The sequence below is a fragment of the Rhamphochromis longiceps genome, linkage group LG7 (genome assembly GCF_057381845.1).
Source record: "Rhamphochromis longiceps isolate RC_006_pf linkage group LG7, R_longiceps_female_GT1.1, whole genome shotgun sequence".
NCBI lineage: Eukaryota > Metazoa > Chordata > Actinopteri > Cichliformes > Cichlidae > Rhamphochromis > Rhamphochromis longiceps.
The window spans coordinates 2,720,351-2,745,456 of record NC_140563.1 but is presented as its reverse complement, the minus strand read 5'-3'; the positions used below and the strand labels follow the sequence as shown (position 1 = coordinate 2,745,456).

General features: G+C 40.7%; 2 protein-coding genes across 3 annotated transcripts in view; both read right to left on the bottom strand.

Moving 5' to 3' along the window:
- The window catches only part of dyrk4 (dual-specificity tyrosine-(Y)-phosphorylation regulated kinase 4), a 28,148-nt gene extending 21,175 nt beyond the window's left edge, over window positions 1-6,973 (bottom strand). The window contains exons 1-2 of the mRNA XM_085411596.1: window positions 6,650-6,973; window positions 6,033-6,102 (exon numbers count right to left, since the gene is read on the bottom strand). Coding sequence (XP_085267722.1) covers window positions 6,033-6,102; window positions 6,650-6,681 — 102 coding nt within the window. The 5' untranslated portion in view covers window positions 6,682-6,973. The remainder of the gene's footprint in view (window positions 1-6,032; window positions 6,103-6,649) is intronic.
- Window positions 6,974-10,858: 3,885 nt separating this feature from the next.
- Window positions 10,859-22,587, bottom strand: wfdc1 (WAP four-disulfide core domain 1). 2 transcript variants are annotated; one of them, XM_085411594.1, is made up of 7 exons: window positions 22,065-22,587; window positions 12,901-13,096; window positions 12,654-12,737; window positions 12,058-12,198; window positions 11,572-11,622; window positions 11,429-11,483; window positions 10,859-11,332 (listed from the first exon to the last, which is right to left on the bottom strand). In XM_085411594.1, the coding sequence occupies exons 1-7, from the start codon at window positions 22,173-22,175 to the stop codon at window positions 11,323-11,325; spliced, it is 648 nt and encodes a 215-aa protein (XP_085267720.1). In that variant the 5' UTR covers window positions 22,176-22,587; the 3' UTR covers window positions 10,859-11,322. The 2 variants fall into 2 exon arrangements, with proteins under 2 accessions (XP_085267720.1, XP_085267721.1); XM_085411595.1 differs by having other exon boundaries at window positions 11,424-11,483; window positions 22,065-22,586.
- Window positions 22,588-25,106: the final 2,519 nt, after the last annotated feature.

Sequence of the window (25,106 nt, the reverse complement as noted above, 5' to 3'; positions counted from 1 at the left end):
CTGAGCAGATTTGTCCTGATGAATAAATTAATGAATTGATTTATAATAAGAAAATATCAATGAGGATATTTTCCAATAATGGGGACATTTTGTGGTTAGCACTGTTGCTTTAGACCAAAGTCTTGTTTGTTGTCCTGAGTGGGATTTCTGGCTTTCTCCCAGAGGTGTTAGGGTCCCTGGGTCGTTGACCCAGTGTTTTGTGTTTTTGGTTCTTTGATTTTGTTATTTCATTATATTCTAGCTTTGCTTTATGGGTTTTAGGATCATTCTTAGTTTAGGTTCTCTGGGTGGGGTTGGTTAGAGTTTTAGTGTTCTGGTTTTCTGTCTGTGTTCCATAGTTGCTGTCTTCCCTGTCTGCTGTATCCCCACATCCAGTCAGTGTTTGTGTCTGCCCTGGTCCCACGTCTCTGTTCCCTCTGTAGTGCCTGCATGTGAGTCTGTGTTATGTGTTTCCTGTTTTACTTTGAAGGTCTCTGTCTTATCTCAGTGTGTTCAGTTTACGCTTCTTTGGTCTCATCAGTTCTGATTTGTCCCAGCTGTGTTTCCCTCCTGTTACTCATTCCCTGATTGCTCCCTCTGTGTATTTAAGCCCTGTGTTTCTCTGTGTGGCGATCTACCGTTTACTTTGCTGTGTGTTTTGTCAATCCGCTGGTGTTAGTTTGTTTTTTTTGAGTTTTTCCAGTTATGTTATGTTTGCGTTCAGCATTAAAGCTGTTTTGGTTTAAGTTCTGTCTCCGGAGTCTGCACCTTGGGTCCTATTCCTGCCTCCACACAGCCACACCTAACAAGAGGTTCGGTTAATTACCAGTTTTAAATAGACTGAAGGTGTGAGGTGCTACCTGTCTACCTGCCCCTCCTCTCACCCCTCGACAGCTGGGATACGCCGCAGCTCCTCCAAACCCTGAACTGGATAAGCCTTTAAAGCAAACCAGTGAATATTTTCTAATGTTTAAGTTGTAACGTATGTCATAAAATAGCAAATAAAAGCAAAATCAAAGACAAACATGAAATTAAATGGCACTATGTGATATGATTTCATGATATGATCTGAGGCTAACAAAGTGTGATGAGTCAGATTTCTAAAAACGAAAGATTGTGACAAAAAGCTGCTGAACTCTCTTCAAACACATAATATTTATTTTACTTCAATATTATATTGTTGTGATTTATATGTTTGTGTGGGGTGTTCGATGGTTGTGGAGGCTGACCTACTACTTCATATTTGTGTCAACTGTGCTGGCCCGTCGGGACCACCTACATGTATAATCCTCCCATGCACTATAATACAATCTTCACCATTTCATGTACTGTAATAACCACAAACGGATATACAAGAGCTTCCTGTCTGCCTCCTTTATCAGACAGACTGTCACAGAAAACACCAGAATTGGGCCACAGGTCATTTTTCTGTGGCCTTGATCGGGGGTTGATGGGGCTGTGGTGGAATTATTATACTTCCCCATCGTGGCACCGACAGATAAACCCCTCACTGTTTGAAATTAATCCAACATACAGACTGAATGCTTGCTACCCGTTGCACCCTTGTTGAATGCCTCAACACAGAAAGAAATCCCAAAGATTTTAACTGTAACTAAAATAAAATGTTATGTGGTCATAAAAGCTCTGTGATTCAGTCAGAAAATAGTCTTTTTTAAACATTTTGCGTTGCTATTTCTTCACCTCTCTTAATCTTTTGAGCTGCAGTGAGACACATAGTCAACAGCCAAAAGTACTCCTGCAGGTCTAACTGTTCTTCGCACTGCATCGCTGTGCAGCTATTCTCTGAAAACCATTAAAAACACGCTGGAAGTCTTTTCTGTTTGTGAAATTTTAAAAGGCCAGGAAACCGATTGTACTGATGCCCTACAACTACAAGAATAAAAACACAAAACATATTCTAGCTCAGTAACAGTCGATAGCCTGGCTGGGTTTAGTCTCATCAACATTGATTGGATCCAGCTTTGGATACTCCGAGCTCTGTTGTTCTGTTCACATCAAAACTAAATATTTTGGAGATATTCAATGCATTCAAGTTAAAAGTCATGATGTCTCTACAGCAGTTCTACTGATACAATCTCTAGTAAGACACCATAGCCTATATTTATCTTATTCTTTCTAAATTAATATAGAGCTGGAAGTCTTACCTCATGAATTATTCTTTCATCTAAGATCTGCGGCATTCCTTCCCTGGAATGAGCCCTGACCCAGGGCCCCATGTCTGGCTCAGACCGCTGCACTGTTATTTCAATAAACCCAATAAGATTAAATTAATTGGCCTGCTTGTGAGGCAGCTGAGGCGTAAAATGTTTGCAGGTGCATGTGTGTGTCAGAGTTCAGCTCTATAATCAAAATGTGTGTGTGTGATATGTTTCACTGCTAAATATGTTTACAACACCGCAACACCCCCTGTCGTGTGCGGTGCGGGCGCTGACCTAAATGCCCCAGACTCTGCCCTGCCAGGTTTGAGAACCTGAGGATGGAGTCGGCGCACTTGTGCCATCAGACCTGTGTGAGTGATGATGGCCTGACATCTCTGGCAGCCCTGTGACCACAAACCTTGTCTACAAATGGGTCTAATGTTGCGCCAAGTGAGCTATAATCTCCAGGCAACACAGCATTTAATTTTCCATTTTCAGCTTTCCTAGAAACCATCCCCTCCTTTACTTTCTAATCATCAGTTGGCAAGCTAAGTTATGGTAACCCACCAACCAGCCAACCTTTTTGCGTCCCAGTGGTGGGACAAAGTTGAGCCTTATCACCTAGGTAAGATCAACTGTCCACTTCTGACCCCAAAGTACTTACTCTCCTGTCACCTACCACAACAAGCCTTTGCACCACCCGGGTGCGAAGCAGCCAATGTTTGAGCTAGACAAAGACAGACAATATACAGCCTTCAAAGTGTATCATTAGCACAAATTGCAGGATTTAATCTCATGGCTCGCATGATGGATGCAAACAATGAAGAATGAAACATTCATTGAGTCCTTCCCCATTTCTACAGGTGTATACTGACACACTCTGGCTAGCACAGGCGTGGCTTAAAGGTAAATCCTGATTAATGTGATCCTGATTATGTAATACAATTACAAGCTTTCATGAGAGGAAGTGCAATTATAATTACATAAATGATCATCATAGTAAAAGACACAAATACTTATTATTAGTGGGGGGGTTTTAAAACACTTTTCATTTTCAGCCAACAGTGAAGTTTGAATTTGCTGCTTCAATCAAAACTGTGCAAAACTACTAGATGATTTAAAGTAGTCACATCTCATATTCTTAGATATTGCATTATACTGTAAAACTGTGTAGGAATCAGTGAACCAATCGCAACAAATGTGTCCTTTTATATAACGATATTTTAGATTAGACCAGATTACACAACAATTCTCCTGAGCCTATGGAGATGGAACGAAAGGGTGTGATGGGGGAGGACGTTGGCATACCCTGCAGCTCGGTACTGCATGACTCACTGTTAAAGGAAAACAGACACTTCATGCAACTAAACCAGACACTCATTAACTAAACTCCCTGGGTGGCTGTTTACACAGCATTCTTTGTAGATCCAATTAATGTTTATCGGCCGAGGAGTGTTCTGGCCTCTTGATCCTCTCCGGGGCAGCATCGCTACACCACCTCACCATTGTGAAATTTAGCCGTGACATGGTGGCCTAACCAGGATCACACCTTGGCAGTATGAGACCTGCCCAGCTTGCAGGAACCAGTGGGAGGAATAGCAATCGCTGGCAGAAATGAAAATGTTGCTATGGCTGGAACTATTTTGGTGATCATGGAGATTCACATGTTGACACGAGTGAGAGCCATGTGACAAACAAGCCGCAGGCCGTTCAGTTGGCACACACAACATCTTCCATGCATAAACATAAACTCGAGGGAACACAGTGCAGGAAAGCAGATCCGCAAACACGCTCGGAATGAGAAACAAGAAACGATCGTTTGATTAGGACATGATTAGAATTAAGCTCATCGTACTTCAGATGTAATTTACGCGCAGAGTCAACTTTGCAGTAAAGTGACAGTGTGAACTCTGTGCTCACTGACATCGATATCAGCCTGTCATTCAGAAGAGGTGAACCCTATGTCTCTCTAAATGACCGGCTTTTATTCAGGGGTCCGGTGTCATCAAGGAACAAAGCAGTGATGAGAAACTCTATCAGGGGCAAGGTTCATTAGAATAATAGGGTGGCACACTCCTTATTCCACATTCTGTGGAGGTGGCTGACCAGGTGCAATGCAGTGAAGCATGTCAAGAAGTGCAAGAAATATAATCAAGGTCTTAATCTAACGTAGTCTGCTACTGTGTTTTTATACAAGCTTTTATAAAACTTTTATGCAGGCATTTCAGTGCTAAATTTAAACTGCAGATCTGCTATTCCAATTACACTATTTAATGTTACAACTTTATTCAGCTAATTCATGAGCCATGGGGTAAGAAATCTCTTAACATAGAGATGTGCACGTGCATGAAGCTCCCAGTATAAGGCAAACATTGAGCTTCAGTAACGGGATGAATGTCCATATGTAAGTCATATATGTCCAAGTACATGCATGAGTCACTGTGAGATATAAAAAGCATTCTTAAATGATCAAGTGGACTTGAGCAGTGAGTCATAATATACGAAAGCTGCAAACTTGAAAAGACACTGCCTGCTCCAGTCTCAGCAAGCATCTGTTGAGAGCAGCTGCTTGCGTCCGTATTTTGCAATGACGCAAATGCTTCGCATCGATAGCCTAACTTAGAAAACCAGAAAAATCTTTTGAACTGACACCCTAACCATCCATGGCAGCTTCAAATGATGCCTCAGCTACCACTCTATCAAATATCTCACTGATGATCAAAGATTTTTCAGCCTTCTTATGTTGGGCATCTTTTAGCTCAACAACCTGTGGGGAGTTCTATTGCTAATTAATAAGGATATCTGTTTGAGGGCCTTTTTTAAGTGTTGGGATCAAAGAATAAGAGGAGCCATGATAGGATTAAACAAGGATGCGTTTAGCTGACCCATTCTGCAGTATGCAGTAATCCACATGGAAGACACAAACCGAGCTTGGCTTGGTTGTGCTGTTTTAAGTGACGATGGGCTTTCTTATTGCTGTGATTTGGCCCTCTCCACAGGTCATTAAATTCCCACTCTCTCAAACCCAACACACACACATGCAATATCAATCTGGTGTCCCCAATTCCCCAAATTCATATGTTCTCTCGTTTGTTTCTCCACCTTGCTCATCTATTTTCTTTATCAAAATATCCCTGCTTTACTTAAAAATAGTCTGAATGACGCTGAACCCAGGATGCTTTACAGAAAGACAACAGTGAGCATGATCTTTGTTGCATTAAAGGATGCAGTAATTTCTCCTCCACTGGTCTTTGTCCACTATTGGCAAAGAGGTCCAAACTGTATTAAAAGTTTAATCAACAGTAACTATAAAAGTGTCCGATAGGAGCTCAGCGAGGGAGGTCTCAGGTGCTTTGAAACACACTAATCCCATCATGCAGAAGGGAGGGGGTGGGCGAATCAGTCCACCCCTGCATGAATGTGTCCTTGCAGGGCACAGTTTAAAGCTGTGGAACCTTCCAGGAAGAAGAGATGATGGGGTTAACACAGGTGTCCGCGCGGAAAGCTTCAGATATGGGACGCGTGTAACGTCATAGCTATTCGCCATCGAGTAGTTTTGCTCTTCCCAGCAAATGGGAATAGAGCACATCTCTCAGATGCTTCCATGGTGCAGGCCAAGAACTTTACAAGGGAGAGCATGTTCCCCAATAAATCACTTCTGCTGAGAGCACACAATCACCCAAATAACATTTATTTAATGGCCTGCAGATGAACTCGGGGTGTTTGGTTACTTGGAGGCCTTCCGTCACCCCACAAAACCTTGGCAACAACACTAACTTATGTAATACATTAAGCTTTCATGATGGCACAATTAAAAGAAAAACCCCCTCTCAAGATTTAGTATACAGTTGAAATAATAAAGCACAGTGGTAAGACGAATTGCTGTTTCCATACCTTGATCAGAAGGGGAAATGTGCATTTTCTCTCCTTTAAAAGCTTATCCAGCTTATTTTTGGGGCCGTTTCTGTTCAAAGAAAAAAAAGATAATAGTATAACAACATAAACCTGCTGCTTTATCAACTGCAGATTAAACTACTCTTCAGTTATGCCAACGCATATTGATTCATCTTTCAGAAGCATAAGTCTTGCACTAATTATTGTCATCCTTGTTGCCAACATTACATCTGCATGCGGTTTCAGACTGAAACCACATGCAGATGTAATGTTTGCATACTGTGAAGTTTGTTTTTTCTTACAGCAGACACAGACGCGGACTCTTCCTCAGCAGCTTACTGCGTACACTACACTGACACCTTCTGGACACAAGTTTGTCTTTTATTAAACACATTCAACTCTTCATCCAGTCCATTCATAAAACTGAAAGTGTCACTAGGATTAAATAGCTTTATCGGTAAACAGGGAATGTAAAGAAGAGACTCTAAATCCCATTACGAACTAAAAACGTCTACGTTAACTCTTCATGGGCATTTATTTACTTCTTTATATATTTCACTAAATGCAGAGTGCACAGCATTACATACCACAAACTTCTAAAAGAGGACCACACAAACCTTTTCTCCGAAGACTTGTTCGGCGCGCTCATGTTGACGTGATCAGCAAGGTGGTGTTGATGAAGCGGTTATGCGCGGCATGCCCGCTAGTCAGGTTTTTAGGCGGTAATAACAAACGGCTGGCAGCCTTCGTGCTGTCGTAGTTACCACCACCGGCTTATCCCAAACACAATGGCCGTTGTACACCAAGTGCTCACTGACAGTGTTGTTCTCCCTTTTTTCTGACGTAGGCGCTTAGTTGCACGAGTGTGCCCGTGTGAGAGAGCACGAGACAAAGGGAGAAGAGGACACCCGCTGAGCTACACGTTTCCCACATATTGCAGCACTCAGTGACCACACCGGCAACAGAGACGTAGCACGGCGTAAAGGAGGGCCCGCATACTTTCATATTTCTACAAAGATACAAATTCTTTCCAAAAAGATTCCAAATTTCAAAAGAAACTAGTGCTGCTAATGTTAACCTGGTTACCATGTTTCGTTTTAGCCCTTTGAATAAAATATTAAAATATTAAGTAATGTGATAAATAAATAGAAAGAATAATGCAGAATTTGTCTCTGTAGTTCAGAATAACACTCTCTTCATTCAAAGTCCAAACAGAGCACTTCTAATAAGCAAGCAGGCGCTAGCATAAGCCCACACCTGCCGCCCAGTAACATGCAGACACCCAGTCTACTGAAGACTGCTGGCAAAATCGAGCATTCTTATTTGCTAGCAATGCCATGTTTTCTTGAAATATATTTAATTAAAAACAATTTTTGAAATTACTTCTTACGGGCATACAGGGAGTGCAGAATTATTAGGCAAGTTGTATATTTGAGGAATAATTTTATTATTGAACAACAACCATGTTCTCAATGAACCTAAAAAACTCATTAATATCAAAGCTGAATGTTTTTGGAAGTAGTTTTTAGTTTGTTTTTAGTTTTAGCTATTTTAGGGGGATATCTGTGTGTGCAGGTGACTATTACTGTGCATAATTATTAGGCAACTTAACAAAAAACAAATATATACCCATTTCAATTATTTATTTTTACCAGTGAAACCAATATAACATCTCCACATTCACAAATAAACATTTCTGACATTCAAAAACAAAACAAAAAGAAATCGGCGACCAATATAGCCACCTTTCTTTGCAAGGACACTCAAAAGCCTGCCATCCATGGATTCTGTCAGAGTTTTGATCTGTTCACCATCAACATTGCGTGCAGCAGCAACCACAGCCTCCCAGACACTGTTCAGAGAGGTGTACTGTTTTCCCTCCTTGTAAATCTCACATTTGATGATGGACCACAGGTTCTCAATGGGGTTCAGATCAGGTGAACAAGGAGGCCATGTCATTAGTTTTTCTTCTTTTATACCCTTTCTTGCCAGCCACGCTGTGGAGTACTTGGACGCGTGTGATGGAGCATTGTCCTGCATGAAAATCATGTTTTTCTTGAAGGATGCAGACTTCTTCCTGTACCACTGCTTGAAGAAGGTGTCTTCCAGAAACTGGCAGTAGGACTGGGAGTTGAGCTTGACTCCATCCTCAACCCGAAAAGGCCCCACAAGCTCATCTTTGATGATACCAGCCCAAACCAGTACTCCACCTCCACCTTGCTGGCGTCTGAGTCGGACTGGAGCTCTCTGCCCTTTACCAATCCAGCCACGGGCCCATCCTGTTAGGTGTGGCTGTGTGCAAACAGGAATAGGACCCAAGGTGCAGACTCCGGAGACAGAACTTAAACCAAAACAGCTTTAATACTGAACGCAAACATAACTGGAAAAACTCAAAAATAAACTAACACCGGCGGATTGACAAAACACACAGCAAAGTAAACGGTAGATCACGACACAGACACAAAGAAACACGGGGCTTAAATACACAGAGGGAGCAATCAGGGAATGGGTAACAGGAGGGAAACACAGCTGGGGCAAATCAGGCCTAACGAGACAAGGGAAAGCAAAACCAGACACATTAACATCAGACATGGACTTTCAAAGTAAAACAGGAAACATAACACAGACTCACAGGCAGGCACTATAACAAAGGGAACAGAGACGTGGGACCAGGGCAGACAAACACTGACTGAACACGGGGAAATAGGAACTAAGGATACACAGAGACGCGAACTAGACAAGGGGATACAGGTGATAGGGGAGACAGAGCAACTAAAGAAGACAGAGACATAAACCATAAGACAGAACTCAAAGAAGCCAAAGACTAGAAAGTATAAATAATATAATAAACTCAAAAACCCTGGGTCAACGACCCAGGCATCCTAACACATCCATCTGGCCCATCAAGACTCACTCTCATTTCATCAGTCCATAAAACCTTAGAAAAATCAGTCTTGAGATATTTCTTGGCCCAGTCTTGACGTTTCAGCTTGTGTGTCTTGTTCAGTGGTGGTCGTCTTTCAGCCTTTCTTACCTTGGCCATGTCTCTGAGTATTGCACACCTTGTGCTTTTGGGCACTCCAGTGATGTTGCAGCTCTGAAATATGGCCAAACTGGTGGCAAGTGGCATCTTGGCAGCTGCACGCTTGACTTTTCTCAGTTCATGGGCAGTTATTTTGCGCCTTGGTTTTTCCACACGCTTCTTGCGACCCTGTTGACTATTTTGAATGAAACGCTTGATTGTTCGATGATCACGCTTCAGAAGCTTTGCAATTTTGAGACTGCTGCATCCCTCTGCAAGATCTCTCACTATTTTTGACTTTTCTGAGCCTGTCAAGTCCTTCTTTTGACCCATTTTGCCAAAGGAAAGGACGTTGCCTAATAATTATGCACACCTGATATAGGGTGTTGATGTCATTAGACCACACTCCTTCTCATTACAGAGATGCACATCACCTAATATGCTTAGTGGGTAGTAGGCTTTCGAGCCTATACAGCTTGGAGTAAGACAACATGCATGAAGAGGATGATGTGGACAAAATACTCATTTGCCTAATAATTCTGCACTCCCTGTATATTGCCTTATCTTTTATTCTCTTGTGTTGTTTATTAATGGAAATCACAGGCTCTAAATATAAATTGTCTTAATTTAAGGAAATGTTTGTCCAGCGGGGGAGTGGTGACCTTAACGGCCACCTCCACAACCACCACTACCACTGGCTACCTAACACTGGGGCTTTGTAAAAAGACCCACTGGGTCAGAAAGTGTTCAAGCTTGTTTTTACAAGCTGACTGTGGATTTGTATAACTGCACAAACATTACATGTTTTTGTGCTAAAGAACGCAAATATTTCTGTTCTCTGTCATGAGCAAGATGGGGAACCAAATCAGTGCCATTCTTGCAGAAGTTGTTTGTGCAAACTTCCAAACAGTTTCAAATGCAATGTGGTCTAAAGCACTTATTTCAGCTACAAACTGAGGCAGCTCATTTGAAAGCTGTTCTGCTGTTTCTGCTACAAAATGAGAACAAAGAAGTCTGTGTTTCTCTTGGGAAAAGAACCGTGCAATATTATTTTTGCCTTTTCGTTTCATTTTTAGATCGTGAACAGAAAGCTAATTTGACTGCATGCAGATGTACATAAATGTTCTTGGCTTGACAGAATGTGAATAGTATTTTCACACATCTTAAAATGACTTGGGAAAGAGAACCAAAGGACAACTTTTTTTTTAAAATAAAGTGGTTTATTTAGAATAATCAAGGCAGCGACATAGCACCAATCAGATGGAAATATTCAGACATCACTTTAGTTCTGCACAGAGTGGTTTTCTTTCACGTGTGACCAGCTTATTCTTCTGTTATTATATGCAGCAATTACCAAAGCACCATTTAAATATTTACATGGAAGCAAAATCCCTTTCTTTTATCATGTGTATACTGCAGCAGGGATTATTGTCTCTCATATAGTATGTTAATGAATAACTGTTCTGAACTGGTACATATTTACTGCATAAGTCGTCAAAGAAGTGTAAATGAAATCAGTCTTTTCAAAACGAGTCACTTTCCTTCAGTAGGTTAATTTAAGTTTTCTTTTTCACAGGGGGAGCATCTCGAATAGGCCTCTTAAATAAACAGTTTTGTCTTTCTTTATTTTGCTTTCCAAGTCACAGTCAGCATCTGTTAGCTTGTACATACCTGCAGCTGTTCTGAATTTACTGATCCACATACTCACATGGTATTATTTTTTAATTAAGAGTTATTAGCGCATAATATAAAACATCTGGATTTTCTTAGCTGACTCACGGCTACACCTGGATTTTTTTTCCTCTTGTCCATAAAACATTCCAGATTTCAGAAGAGGAATTTAGAGCTAAGAATGAAGCCCACATGGTCTTGATTTTTTCTGCTGACCAGTCTTAAGAATAGAGAGCATGGCAGTGGATGAAAATAGGAACAAATTATAGAGAGGGGGGAGGGGGCTGCAAAAATCGGGGTTGCTTAGACAATTTTGCTAATCAGCTTCAGTTTGCACCTTGCGCTACCTTCACCAAAAGCCTCTCCTCCTCCCTTTTTGCTGACATCAAACAGAGGGACAAAAGTGCTTTTTTTCTTTGGATGCATGCTGAGAGTGTGAGAAACTCGTCTCCCTGTGGACACGTGACTGACGAGATCGGGATCAGATCTGACCTTTTTTTAAACTACGCCTCATCTGATCCCGGTTTAGCTGCGAGCGGATCAAACAGGACTGGACTGATGTCTGAGGTTGTGCTATGCTCGAAGCTGAGGCTGAGTTCAAGTCGACCTGAGCAGGTATGAGAAAAAAAAATGGGTCTGTTTACAGGAAAATGCAGATGAGGATGATTTTATTTTTATGTGAGTGGCTGAGAACATACTTCACCCCAGGTGCTTGTGGTGATGCTTTTCATAGCCCACTGCACTGTTAGAGCTGGTACCTATCAAATAAAAAAGCCACAATGATGTCAGACATATTAGCTTTACTTAATATTCAGTTTGAAGCTTTTATTCACTTGAGCTTCTTACCTAAGTAGTCCTTGTAGTCCTTAAAGTATTTGTGTCTCAAGCTACGTCCATCTGTAATTAAAATCACCGTTATATGCACAAACTGAATGAATGGATAAAGTTCCCTCTGTCAAATACTTGGTTTAATATTTCTGCCAACAGCTTCAATCACACGTTATCAGTTCATCTCGTGGCCGTCTATTCATTTGCAAGGTCACTCCAGCATGTTTATTTCAAGATCTATTTCAAAGGAGAAACCTGGCATCTAACAGCGTGCCATTTGCCAAGATAGAGACACCAGAGCAGAATGCTTGGCACAGCCTGGCATTCTCATCCTGCCCTGTGGCGCTTCAGAGCACAAAGCTTTGAGAGCAGCTCTATCAGACGGTTGTTGTGAAAGTGACATATAGATAGGAGAGAATGTGTGTTAAATTCTACATTTAAAGCCACATCACAATCATGTGAGCGATCACTAAAACATTTAAGTCAAGGGAAATAAAATAATACCAGAGTTGCCGCGCTGCTTGATGCACTGTCCCCTGTTAGGGATGCCAGAGGCTGGGTTTCCTGGATTGATGATGTGGCACTCGTAGCCCGTAGGACAGTGCAGAGGCTCATCTCCATCCTCAGTAGTACTGCAGGCCTCAGCTAGTGGGCAAAAAAATACAAAAACCAACACACTCTGTACACTCTGTATCCAAGGAAACGACAATAAGAAGAGCAAAAGTCATTTTGTGGCACTATATTCTGGCTTTCCTTCAAATAATTAAAAAACAATATTTCCCACAGGAAATGCCAGCATACAAATATAAACTCAGAAAAAAACTCAAAGTTTTAGAGTTGTTTTTTTTTAAAGGAAAATGAGCAGCAAGTCTGCCCTCCTGTTAATATTTGTGGAGCGTTGTATTTGAGACTGGTGGGACTATTACAGTGAAGATGTCTTTACAGTTTGTGATTATTATTGTCACACAGGAAGGGAGGAAAGTGACTTCTGATTAAATATCACTGCACAATATTGCACTGAAAACTCAAAAATGTTCTGCAGATGGATTTTCTGGACTCACATGTGTGTTACCCTTAACTGTTCAGGTGTGTGCCCTCACCTTGCAAAACCTCCTCAGGACCGTCTAGCAGCCAACCGTTACCCCCCAACCATCGAGGCTTGGGCTGCACCAGCCAGTCCAGAACTGCTCAAAACACACACATCCTTAGCTACTGCAATACTCAACAACAATACGAGGAAAAATATAACTTCCTGCATTTCTGTGAACATCAAAATATTGCCAACCAATAATCACTTTAATATAATTTGAAGCCCTATTTTAATTCCAGTCTGCTGGTTCTGCTGACCTGGTGGTGGCTGCACAGACTCCAGGCAGGCATAGATGCAGCCATTGTAGCAGCAGCGTTTGTGGCGCTCGCATTCTGAGTCTGAGCGGCAGCCCGGGACCTCGCAGGCTCGCTCTGGTAACATCTGGGGCGGCGGTGGACACCGGTCATTCTTTTGGTGCTGTGTGGACTGGGGATGATTGAGATACTCGTAATCCTGAAAGAGAGAAAGAAAGACAGATAAATGTCTGAAATATACCATGGATGGGGTCTGTTACTTTGATGCACGATACCCTCTCTTCTTTATTTAAAGTACTGGAACATATTACCCTGGAGGCCAATGTGAGGGCAACACACACAAAAAGAAATAGAGATACCGACTTCAGAATTAGTAGATATTGAGATAGATAGATATATGCTTTTTATTTTTTTAATAACACGGTTAAAAGACAACAGATCATAAAAATGCAGCTCTGGAGTCTGGAGTCACATTAACTTTGCAGGTGTCGCTGTAAACAAAACCATAATAAGTACATTATGGATGTCTCTGTAGGATTTCACATGCTGTTATATAAATGAATTTCAAAATAAAGTAAGTAAAGCTAATCACTGGCCTCCTAATACAAGTTTACTTTGATCAGTTAGTAAAGTTGAAGCACAGTAAGATAAGATAAGATAACCTTAGTCCCACGTGTGGGAAATTTATTTTGTTACAGCAGTGCACAGTGCAAAGTTGCATTGAAGAATTAGAGAAAAAACACTGGAATAATATATCTATGAGATACTGTACACAATAGAATAGAATAAAATAAAAATAAAATACTATATACAATCGAATAAAATAGAATACAAATGCTATATACAAGTATAATACAACAATGCCAGAAAAGAGTATTGCGTTTAGTGTTATTGCTATTGCACATGTGTGGACGTGTGTGTTTGATCAGTTGAAGTAAAAGCTTAGTTTCACTGTAGACAGGAAGTATTTTCAGAATAGGTGCTGGCTGTGCTGCATGTATGTAGATTAGACTGAGACAGTTTCATTCAGTGTAATAATATCTGTGACCACATTGCAACCAGCAGAGGGCGACAATACACCTGAGGGAGCACATCCAGCACGCACTTAGCTGAACTGTGCACAGGAGCGGTGAAGGTTTGATTTCTGCATGCATGCCTGCCTACCAATACCTTAACCTGGATTGGTCAGGTGTTTCAGTGTGGGACCGAACACTTACTTCCCTGGTGAATGAGAGGGAGAAAGTAGGCCACTATGAAGCTGAGCAAAGATCCACTTCACACACAGTTCTGGCAAGAACAAGTGGAGGGAAGTGTTTTGTTTTTTTATTATATTTTTTTGTTCACTGCTGGTATTGAATATCTGATGTTGTGCACCACAGAATAAGTGACCATTCATTGTTCTGGGGGTTTGTGCACATGGAAATTATTATAGCAAAATCCCAAGAAGCACAGCTGCCATCAACTAAACACCAACTCTCATATTTTCTCACGAACTGTATTTACTTTTCTGGACGAAGCGTCAGTGTTTTCTCTCCTTTTAACTGTATCAAAATGAACAGTTTGGTTTAACCTCGGATCCTCCAGAGCGGAGGAACATATTTGGGGAATATTTTATTAATTGGCTAGAGTTTATTTTCTAAACTGGTCAAGGTAGTGCATCTCTGTCAAACTGTTTGTCATGATGTTGAAAGCACACGGTGCAAGAAACAAGTGAAACTGCAGCATCGTTTCTGAATGGGCCAGAGTGCAGATGAAAGCGAGAAAGAGGAATTTGTTTTTGTTTCTTCTTACACTAGATTTGTAATTAGATAATTGGCTTCTGGGTGGCACACGATCATTAAAACTGTGCTGTTTATTTGGCAGGCTTGCAGGCTGTTCCTCCGAACCAACCAGTGAAACACAAAAGACAAATGTTTGGCACTCATGGTGGCACCACAAACACTTTAAAAATGAATTCGTTTCTTCTGGCAGCTGGGAGCTCGGTGGGTGTTTGGTGTACGGGGTGAGGTCGGCGAGATGGAGAGAACGTTGTGTTCTTCGGTTAATTTGAAATTTCGATTATTTTACCGAGTTGAAATGAGATTCCTCTTTTGCCTGATACTTTGGGCCTGAAATTTGTTTCTCATCAGTCGTTTTGACACATGGACAGAAACAGGAAATAACTGGATACCTTAGTAAAGCTTTTCATCTCCAAAGAACAAGAATATTGTTTGTCAGTTTGCTGCGGGTGTTGTCTCTGATGTTAGTCGGTGGTCAGTGATTATTTTATTGCTTTTCTAGTTAAATTCCACTCTAATTTTTATGTGTATGCTGGCCTCATACAGACAGGAGTCTACTGGAGCTCCGTACTCATTCACAGCATCTCTTCTGTGAATGAGTACTACAAAGTTTGCTCAGACTGGATAATTACATAATGATTATTACACTATCTGAACTTATCTTATATCCGATCTGTTCCCAGTGTATCCTGCAAACCTCTCCTACAAAAAGCTCAAGCGTGCCCTTCCTGTTTATTCAACTGCATGCTTTTGTGTGTGTGTAGTTTGAACTTGCTCTTAATTATACCATACAGGCAAAAGTGCACACTGCAGGAGCCATTCACTGATTTATTACAGCTCCCCGAGAACGCTACCATCACCCATGCTGGTTCGGACTGTGCTTTGGTTAAATATCTGTTACTCTTCTTTTACTTTAACCACTTTGTTCTCAGTTGTCATCTCATGATTTTTCCACTGCTGTACGCCAGAAGGGCTGTCATGCTCTGTTTCTTGAAGTCTATCATAAAATCTCACACACATCTCTCAGATGTTCCACAGTGTTTATTTACACTCCTGTCTGCTGCTTCTCCCCAATAAAGAAACTGCCAGCAGGCTTGTGTGTGATGTTCATGAATATCTGTGGGAATATTTTCCCCTCCATCTATCTATCTGTCACTGTCTGTACTCCATCTCGCTCACTCTTTGATGCTTTCATTTTCTTTCTTCCCCTGCTGTTGGTGTCGAAAAGCAACACGACAGTAGCTTTAAAGTCTGATCTCAGTTGCTGATTCTTTCACTCGTTCCAATTTCTCACAGAGAGGTGATGAGGAGAAGCCACCACGCCTGGCTCCCTTGGTAGGACCTGGGACCATTTCGTGGCCTTTCCGTTTTTTAATTCCACGCCATTTCCACTGTGTTTAATGGAGTATAGCCAAATTTTCAAACATGTATTTTTTTCCCATTTTATTTTAAAATTTCAGTCTGAGTTTTTTAAATGAGCTTAAATGGCTGAATAAAAGGCATACATCCACTATCGAACCTCGTGGCCGATTTGTGCCCCATTGAAACCCATTATAAACGCTATTTTTCACGCCAGAAAAATTACGGTCAAAGGGATCGTCAGGTTTCCAGCTTAGGTTTCGTTTTGGACTACAGGCCTTAGAGTTGTAATTTTTTTATTTGTCCACCGGGTGGCGCCCTTGCTCCACATGTGACGCCTGCTGGAACATACACATGTTCTCCAGCGGCCTGCTCGAGACAGATACCCGGAAAAGGCAGACTAATTTCCCGCGTACAGCAGCAGCTTGGCCCGCTGCTCGTTCCGGACCATTTTCTGACCTTAGGTTCGTTTGAGGGTGCATTAATTTTTTTTAATCAACAGGAAATGACGTATTTGTTTTCACGTGGTAGCGGAAGTGTGTGCTGCAGACACGGGAACCGAACCATATGCTCCGGCGCTGCGCGAAACACACCCGCGGCAGAGGCACTCCTCCCCGGGGGAGCAGGAGCAGCAGCGCCGCCTGGGGACATTTTTGGCTTCTGCAAAAAAAATTAAAACCGGATCGAAATTAATGTTGGTGCCAATCTTTTGTCCATCTAAAGGCCTAATTATAATAACAATAAAATATTACTTCAAATGTTTTTTTTGGAAAATATTTTATGTTTTATGTTTTATGTTTTTGGGGCAAAAAAAGCAGTGCGCTCATGTGACGAAACCGGGATATAAAGGGTTAAAATCCGCGAAATGTAATTAAAACTTGACATGAATATTTCAAGGAGAAGTAGGTCTAAAAGATTGGCTAATTTAAAGTGGAATAAAATATTAATATATACATTTTTTATAGCACTTTTTGGGCGTGGTCGATAGTGTGCATTTTATGAAATGCGCTCCTGGAAAAAAAATAAAAGGCGATCGAAATGACTCTTGGTGCCAATCTTTAGTCCATCTAAAGGCCTAATTATAATAACAAACAAATATTACTTCAAATGTTTTTTTTGGAAAATATTTAGTTTTTTTGTTTTTTGGGGCTAAAAAAACAGGGCGCTCATGTAATAAAACTGGGATTTAAAGGGTTAAAACAATGAAAATATAATTAAAACTTGACATGGATATTTTAAGCAGAAGTAGTTTTAAAAGATTGACTAATTTAAAGTAGAAAAAAATATTGATATATAACATTTTTAGAGCACTTTTGGGGCGGGACCATTTTTTGGTCCCGAGGTTCACGAAAGGATGGGATTTTGAGGTCCTAAACTGAACTGAAATCTGACCATTTGAAGTAACGACAAAACAAAATCGGAGACAGATACTAACATTTCGTCTGTGCAAGGATGCAAGTGCACGAGCACACACATGCACAGAAACTTGGATCTACAAACAAACCAAAGAATATATATAGGCTGCTGGTGCAGCCTAGATCTCTCGGTTGAAATCTAGAGGTGATCGAGCGTTTGCTCTGGCTGCACCAGAGTTGTGCAACCTTCCGATTAGCATCCGGGCGTCTGACTCTATTCAATCTTTTAAATCACGGCTTAAAACGTATTTGTTTAATCTTGCTTTTTCTACCGGCTAAATGCTGGCCTTGTTTGCAGAGATTTATTTATTCTTTTAATTTTCCTATCATGCTTTTATTTCCGCTGTGTGTGTCTTGTCGCCATTGTGTTTTGATGGCATAGTTATATTGTGCTATAGTTATATTTTTTCTATTGGTGGCTTTTCCTGTGAACATAATTTTACACTTCTATTTTTTTATGACTCTGTTTATACTTGTGTTAATTTGTTTTATGTTAAGCGCTTTGGCATGTCGTTGGTTTTTAAATGTGCTCTATAAATAAAGATTGTTGTATATATTTCCATGGTGTACACACAGGTAAACGTGTTTGGTCTTTTGGTTAGGTTTCAAGGTTTCATTTTAAATCTGGAAGATCTTCAGCTTTTACTAAATGAAGAAACTCACAGCACACATCTGGTTAGATTTTGTGTTGTGAGACCCAATTTCCTGCTTCTAGAGCAGCTGTCAGTTTGACAGAAAGACAGAAGAGCAAACGCAGCAGGCTAAGTTGTGAGGAAAACAGACAAACTGTAAATCAGTAAGACATGAGAGCTTTAATGAATGATGGGAAATCATGTTGACAGACATCATGTTGGTTTACACAACGTTCTTACAACAGAAGGAATGTTTGGGATGATTTGGACGGGAGTTTATATTTGAGGTTTGTGGTACTGAGCAATAATCTGCTCCAGTGTTATGTCCAGTAATGTGCTGCTGACCACCAGACTCAGATCTAACTGGAATTAATCCTGCTTTGAGCTGCAGAGTTAAATAGCTGACAGGTCATGTCTCAGAAAAGAAAACAAATATATTCATTAGAATATATTAATAATAACAGAAAAATTATCCCAAATTGTAGATTCTAAGCGAGAATAGTGTTACACTACTATGATATAACTGATGGTTTATAGCTAATGACCAATGGCTGCAGTAGTTTCCTTCATATTGACACTCTGTCCTCTCAGAGCTCTGAGCCTCCACAAAGCAAATCTACATGTTTAAAGTCACCATATTTAAAACTTCACAGCTACAAACGTGCCCTGGTCTTTCTACAGTCAGCGCCTTCCATGCATTTATAAATCCCAGGCTTACAGACTTTTCCCCTTTTACCTAATAATAAACAATAATAATATTACACTTCATTTACAAGCACCTTTCAAAACACTCAGGGGCCCTGTACAGTAAATGAACAAAAACCAAGTAAAAGAGCACTAAAAATAAAGAAGTTAGAAGTAGACAGTGCACATGTGATCACAGGGGGAAAGTAGTTTTAAACAGATGAGTTTTGAGCTTAGAGCAATTGCATACAGCTGGAAACAATATTCCTTGCATTAAAGTGTTCAAACTTTAGCTCTGAAACTGTTTGCATTACAAGACAAGCCATCACCACCAGTCTGCAACATTTACGCCACAAATGTCCACAAATCTCTCAAAGATCAGGCAGCAGTTGCATGCTTATCCTTCAAACACATGACCAGACAAACGCCAGGAAGCCCAAGTGTTTCACGTTCTGCTTAATAGCAGATACTGTCAGAAGGGCCCACATCACTTCACTTAGATGAAACTAAAGATTTATAATGCTACTGTGAGACACTGCTTTGCACACGGGCATGCCCAGGCAGATGTCTGAGCCAGACTGTGTTATGGCTATATGAGACTAAACAATCTGGTTGAGTGGTGGGTGTGTGCAAAGCAAATCTGGAATCTGAAAATCTGGGCAATGATTTGGTAAGAGGGGGAAACTTATAGATCCAAAACTTTCAAACTGAGGCGCTGCTGAGGTATTTATCTCAGACATAAGAGTGGGTCCATTTCCTTTTTGTTCCTTTTAAGCGCTTAAACAGAACAGGCAATCTCCAGCCTGATTAGACAGGTGCTGAAAACTGGCCTAATTCTATTAGCATCTCTATCACTCTGACCATTGCAGCCTTTAGGCCCATTTCTTACCTAAATACTCTGATTACATGTAAATCATTCTTAGACCGGCATGTTTCTATTGAAGCGCAGAGATGGAACATGGAAAGACTGTCATGCAAACACCTTTCTTTCAAAAGATTTACAAGTATACTAAATGATAAGATAAGATAAGATAAGATAAGATAAGATAAGATAAGATAAGATAAGATAGAACTTTATTAATCCCTCGGGTGGGTTCCTCTGGGAAATTCGACTTCCAAAAAAAAAGCACAGCAACGACCGAAGTTACAGTTACAGAATTGTTATATATATATATATATATATATATATATATATATATATATATATATATATATATATATATATACACACACACACACACACACACACACACACACACACACACACACACATATATATAAATACAGAGACAAATATAAATAAAATATACAAAGGGGATAAATAGAATAAATAGGAATAAAAAATAAAAATACAAGTGATCAACTCTTGGTGTACACAGTGCATGTAGCACTTCTCTTAAATCCAAGTGATACTTTGGTTTTGGGAAAATGTCAGCGTGTTCTATCCATTACTGACCAAAATACATTCTTTAAGGTTAAAACAAACATCTGCCAAAATCTGACCTCCTCTCCTGTATTAATATACGAACCTACTTGCATGTAAAAATTTTGGTTAATCTAAACGGATCGTGTATTCATATTGTTATGGTTTAAAGCTTATTATACAATCTCAAGAAAAGGCTTCAAAAGGCAAAACTGAGCATGTTGGTGGTCTTGTGTTGATTTCAAATTTACCAATTTTCCTTTCGAGACAAAATATCCTTCTGTGGAGTGTGTATGTTAAATACTGCGTGACTATAATTTGTCTTTCTGTATGGCCTTGGCGTTATGAATGAGGCTGAGTGTGTGTATGTGGGAGATTTAAAAAAAAGAAAGATTGCAAGATACCGAGATGAAAAGGTTCAAGGAGTAAAAGGCAAACTCTGTCTATAGAGCTGTCTCAGCATGTTCCAATTACTGCAGCTTTGAGGCAGAGTCCAGACGGACGGTTCTTTTGGCCCATCCTGAGAGCAGGAGGAGACCAGAGAAAGATATTTGAGGGAAAACGGAGGGTGGTGTACTGAGAGAAGCACACGGTCAGCGGGGAAGAGAAATCGGGTCAGAACGAGGGTGGAATGGTAACAGTTACATACAGTATTAGAGAAAGGCTGAAAATGAGAGACAGAGGCCACAAACAAGTCAGAAGGTGAGAACACTGAAGCATGAAAGGTTACAGAGAGGAAAGGCAGCACGCTACAGTGAGCCCTTGTTAGAGATGATCAATCAGCTACACTGAGCTGAGTTAACAAGCGGGGGCCTGGCCTGCAAATTCAGTTCCTGCCCTAATAATCCACTACACACACACACACACACACACACACACACACACACACACACACACACACACACACACACACACACACCAACTAATGCTGAACATCCCATATACCCCCCACTGCTCCTATAGAATTATTACTTATTCCAACCTGTTGCACACTCTCTGTTACTCTTCAAAACTCGCCTGTCTGAGTGGATTTTTCATGCATCTATAAATCAAAGCACATCTGCTCTCAAACCGTTGTTTTGCAACGGTGAAAGAAATGTTAAAGTTCTCTCAAGCAAAACACCGACTCTTCTCCAGACTGAACTACGTACTTACTCTGTTACATTTTTGTTGATCTGATTTTTAGCATTTTTTAAAATGTATTTGTTTCAATGTTTCATCTGAAAACTAACAAGCATGCCTATCTCATACAGTTTCCGTTAAAAGCTACAATATTTCCCGATGATAATAAGTGATCATATAAAAAAAGCTAGCATCGTGTGGATTGGGCCTATTTAATCAAAATCATGGTCATTACCTAGCCACAGTTAGCATAGCTGGGACATGTGGGGTGCCACAAATCTAATTTCACGCTCCTGGGTTTGGAAAAGTCCTGAATTAACTTTCAGAGCTGCAATTTGTTGTTTTTCCTCCACGACTTTGGAATTGATATAAAACAAGATATAATATCTAACTTTATTTACCAATTTAATCTGATTTAAAATATCCAGCTGGTGATTGTAGAGTAAAAATATCTATTTCTTCCTTTGAGTATAAAACCTGAGTAAATGCACTTTTTCTGTAAATGTGTTTTGTACTATGCCACAACACTATCGGTCATTTTAATCACAGCCCTCAGGCCTACTCGAACACCTCTCACCTCAGACACAAAACTGCCCTGACAGCTCAAAGTGCCTCCCTGTAACCGAGCAGACATTGTACTGCAGTGCTGTGAGCTTTCACCGACTTCCACTTTAAAAGATTCTCTAAACAACCCCGAGACAGAGAAATACACACACTCGTATGTACAGTAGAAAGGTGAGGTTATGTGCCCCACCTTATGGTTGAGTCCTCTTTTCCTGATTCTTCTGGCATCACTTCCTGTGGACAGGACCAACAGGGACAGGAGCACCAGCAAAGAGCCTGGCATGGTCTGTGTTCTGCACATCCCCCTCCTTCTTCTCCTTTATTTTCTCAGAAGTATTCCTTCTTCCTCTTTATTACAGAGATTTACTCGGAGTTTGTCCTGTAGCTGTTTGTAGGTCCTCTGGTTTGTTGCCTTTCCAGCTGAAGCAACAACTCTGGGTGCTCAAGTGCAGCCAGAAATTACACAAGCGCTCTCCCTCCAACAGGTCCTGCCTTTATATCCGGCTGAGGAAAAGTGACGGGCAGAATGACAGAGTAGAGAAAAAGTAGAGGAAAGTACAGAGGGGATGAATAGAGGCAGTACAGGAAAGGAAGGAGAATTGTTAGGGGGAGTAAAGAGGGGAAGGGAGAAACAGCAGCAGTCTGTGCATCAGTTACCGAGAGCTGAAACTGTCTGCTGGCACAGCGTGTGCACATGTCTCTGGAAGAGAGAAGGGGAGGTGAAAGGAGGGAGGGAGGACTGTTGGAGAGGGCAGTGAGTGTGAGACCGCCCCTTGGCCCCTCGTTGCATCTTGTAGCACATCTGGTGATCTTTATGTAAATTTGACAGCATTTTGTCAGCGTGCATTTGTGACTTATTTTATTTTATCTCGTTTCTTTGCACGGGGTTTAAAAAGACTTCACTGCTGGCCTGGAGTTCATACATGCTTTTTAACTATTAACAGTCCAAGATTGAATTACAACAGAGTTAGGACACACCTGATTCATATGGCAAGGTGTCTGAAATTGCACAAATACACCTAGCTGTCTGAATGAGTGTCCAAGTGTGAATAAATACAAGCTAATGTTTGCAGTGATTTCAGTGGCATTGATCCATGCACAATAAAAGCATGTGGTGTATTTCAGGGAAAGGGGCCTCCCTGTCTTTTTCTCCGTCATCCCCCCCCCCCCTAAACTAGGACGCCCTTCATCTCAACCCCACCCCCCACTTCCCCCGACTCACCCCACCACCTTACCACCGGACCTTTCTCCCCATTCTTTGCGTCTTGCACTGAAAGGGAGAAAGAATGCTAAGCCGGCACAAATCTCAGTCATTATTAGTTTTACAGAAGCAGAGCCGGTGTCACTGAGAGAGAGGCCCCTGGGCTCACTTACACAAAAGACAAAGTAAAGCAAAAGCAAGGGAGAAAAAAATGAAAATGCAAAGGGTAAGGGGTGGACGACACGGACAATAAGATATGACGATAGTGGAATTTAATGAATGATTTGTTTCATTTACCTTCCATATTTATGCTAAGTTATAATTACACTCCTGGAATGCTGGAGTGGAATTCAGCTGTCCCGTTTACAGCAGTGCTTCCCAGACATGTTCTCACATCTACATCCTGCCCTTCTTTCTAAAGGTGGAATTTACAGTATAAACGAGTATAACCAAACAAGACGAGATCAGGATACGGTTGAAACAATCCAGCCAGCAGCTACAAGATATAAGAACATATCGCTCTGAATACAGTTAAGTAATAAAACTGCTGGTCTGTGGCAAAAAAAGAGTCTATTGCATCTACTTTTATCTACACTGGGAATCAAAAAGATCAGTTACTGTGGTTTTGAAAGCAAAACATTTTCCCCCTATTTGTTTGATTTTGAATTTCAGTTGCTCTTTTCTTTTTAGCAACACCCCAAGTGCTTTAAATGCACAACAGGTGCACTACAGGGTGGCCAGCTGAGCACCTGTAGCCTTGCTGGCATTGCCGAAGCGTGTAAGGCCTTTCCTGGAAAACAACATCAGTTAAATGCATGCATATGTTGCTCCAAATAAGTCCCAGCTCTATATTATTCTGGATACTTTTGGTTGATAACCAGTGTCCATGATTTTCTTTCACACATATGATGAAATTTCCAAGTACTTTTTAAATTAAATTCATCCATTCATACTTGCATTTTCTGTCTGCGTTTCTGTTACAGGGAACAGCATCTGAACTATTTTGGAAACAATGTTATATGTGTGTCATCTATATAAGACAGAAATTAGAAAGATAAGGGGCTGGACACCTAAAAGAAAATCTTTGATTGCAGTCTGTTTAGAGACAGGCTCCTCTTGAAAGGCAAAAAAAAAAATCCTTTCATCTGACAGCTGTTCTCTGGAGAAAAAGATGCATTGTAGTTGTTTCTGGGAGGATGGAGTGTCTGCAAATCTCTGGGGACTCCATATTAAATCCTCTCTGATTCTGATTAATTCTAGCCTGATTCATGCTGTAATGTTTGGTAGCTCTCCAAAGACAGATGTGGCTCAGCGGACAGAGCAGCCCCTCTTTTTCATGTTTGTACACGAGCAGAGAGTGTGATTTCATAGAAGCCAAAGAGGTAAATGTGTGACATGTGTTTCACAGCAAAGGCCAGCTTGTGCATCTGGACAGAATCTGTGAGTTTCAACAGAAGTTACATTTAAATACAAAAAGTATAAGTACCAGTAAGCTTTGTGGTTGGGGTCTACTGTAGCCAAACATGTACACACACCATGCATTCATACCACAGATGCTTGAGTTTCCCTATATAATTCATCATATTTCTTGTTGATACTGGGATTTTTTGCAGTAAATAATGGGATCAAATGTTCATTCCTCATGCTGTTAATCTTAGAGACTGCAGGAGAGGAGTTATTTAGTGCTGACGGTCTTTAACACATTGCCAAAGGCTTCTAGGGATAATATGAACCAATCACTGAGGTACTACAGAAACATTAAGCAGTACAACAACAGCTAGTAAACCTACTCCAATCACATGGACCAACCCTGACGTCTAATGTTTTGTTACCATGATCTTAGCAATAAAGGAATGAGCTTCTGCAGATTCAGTCCACAGAGACTTTATTGCTGACTCTGTGCATTAGCGTCAATGTAAGGAGGACGAAATGCACGGCAACATTTAAATGAACCAAAACCAAAGATTTACCAGATTTTGTGAACATGTGCTAAAGTGATATGTGGAAGAAGAAAATATATTTAAAATTTGT

What these genes read in the sequence shown, in the direction of transcription:
- wfdc1 (XM_085411594.1), bottom strand. Translation starts at nt 22,175, where the DNA reads ATGTGCAGAACACAGACCATGCCAGGCTCTTTGCTGGTGCTCCTGTCC. An exon ending in AAAGAGGACTCAACCATAAG is followed by an intron (nt 13,097 to 22,064) that starts GTGGGGCACATA and finishes TCTCTCTTTCAG; the next exon opens with GATTACGAGTATCTCAATCA. An exon ending in TCCTGAGGAGGTTTTGCAAG is followed by an intron (nt 12,199 to 12,653) that starts GTGAGGGCACAC and finishes TTTGCCCACTAG; the next exon opens with CTGAGGCCTGCAGTACTACT.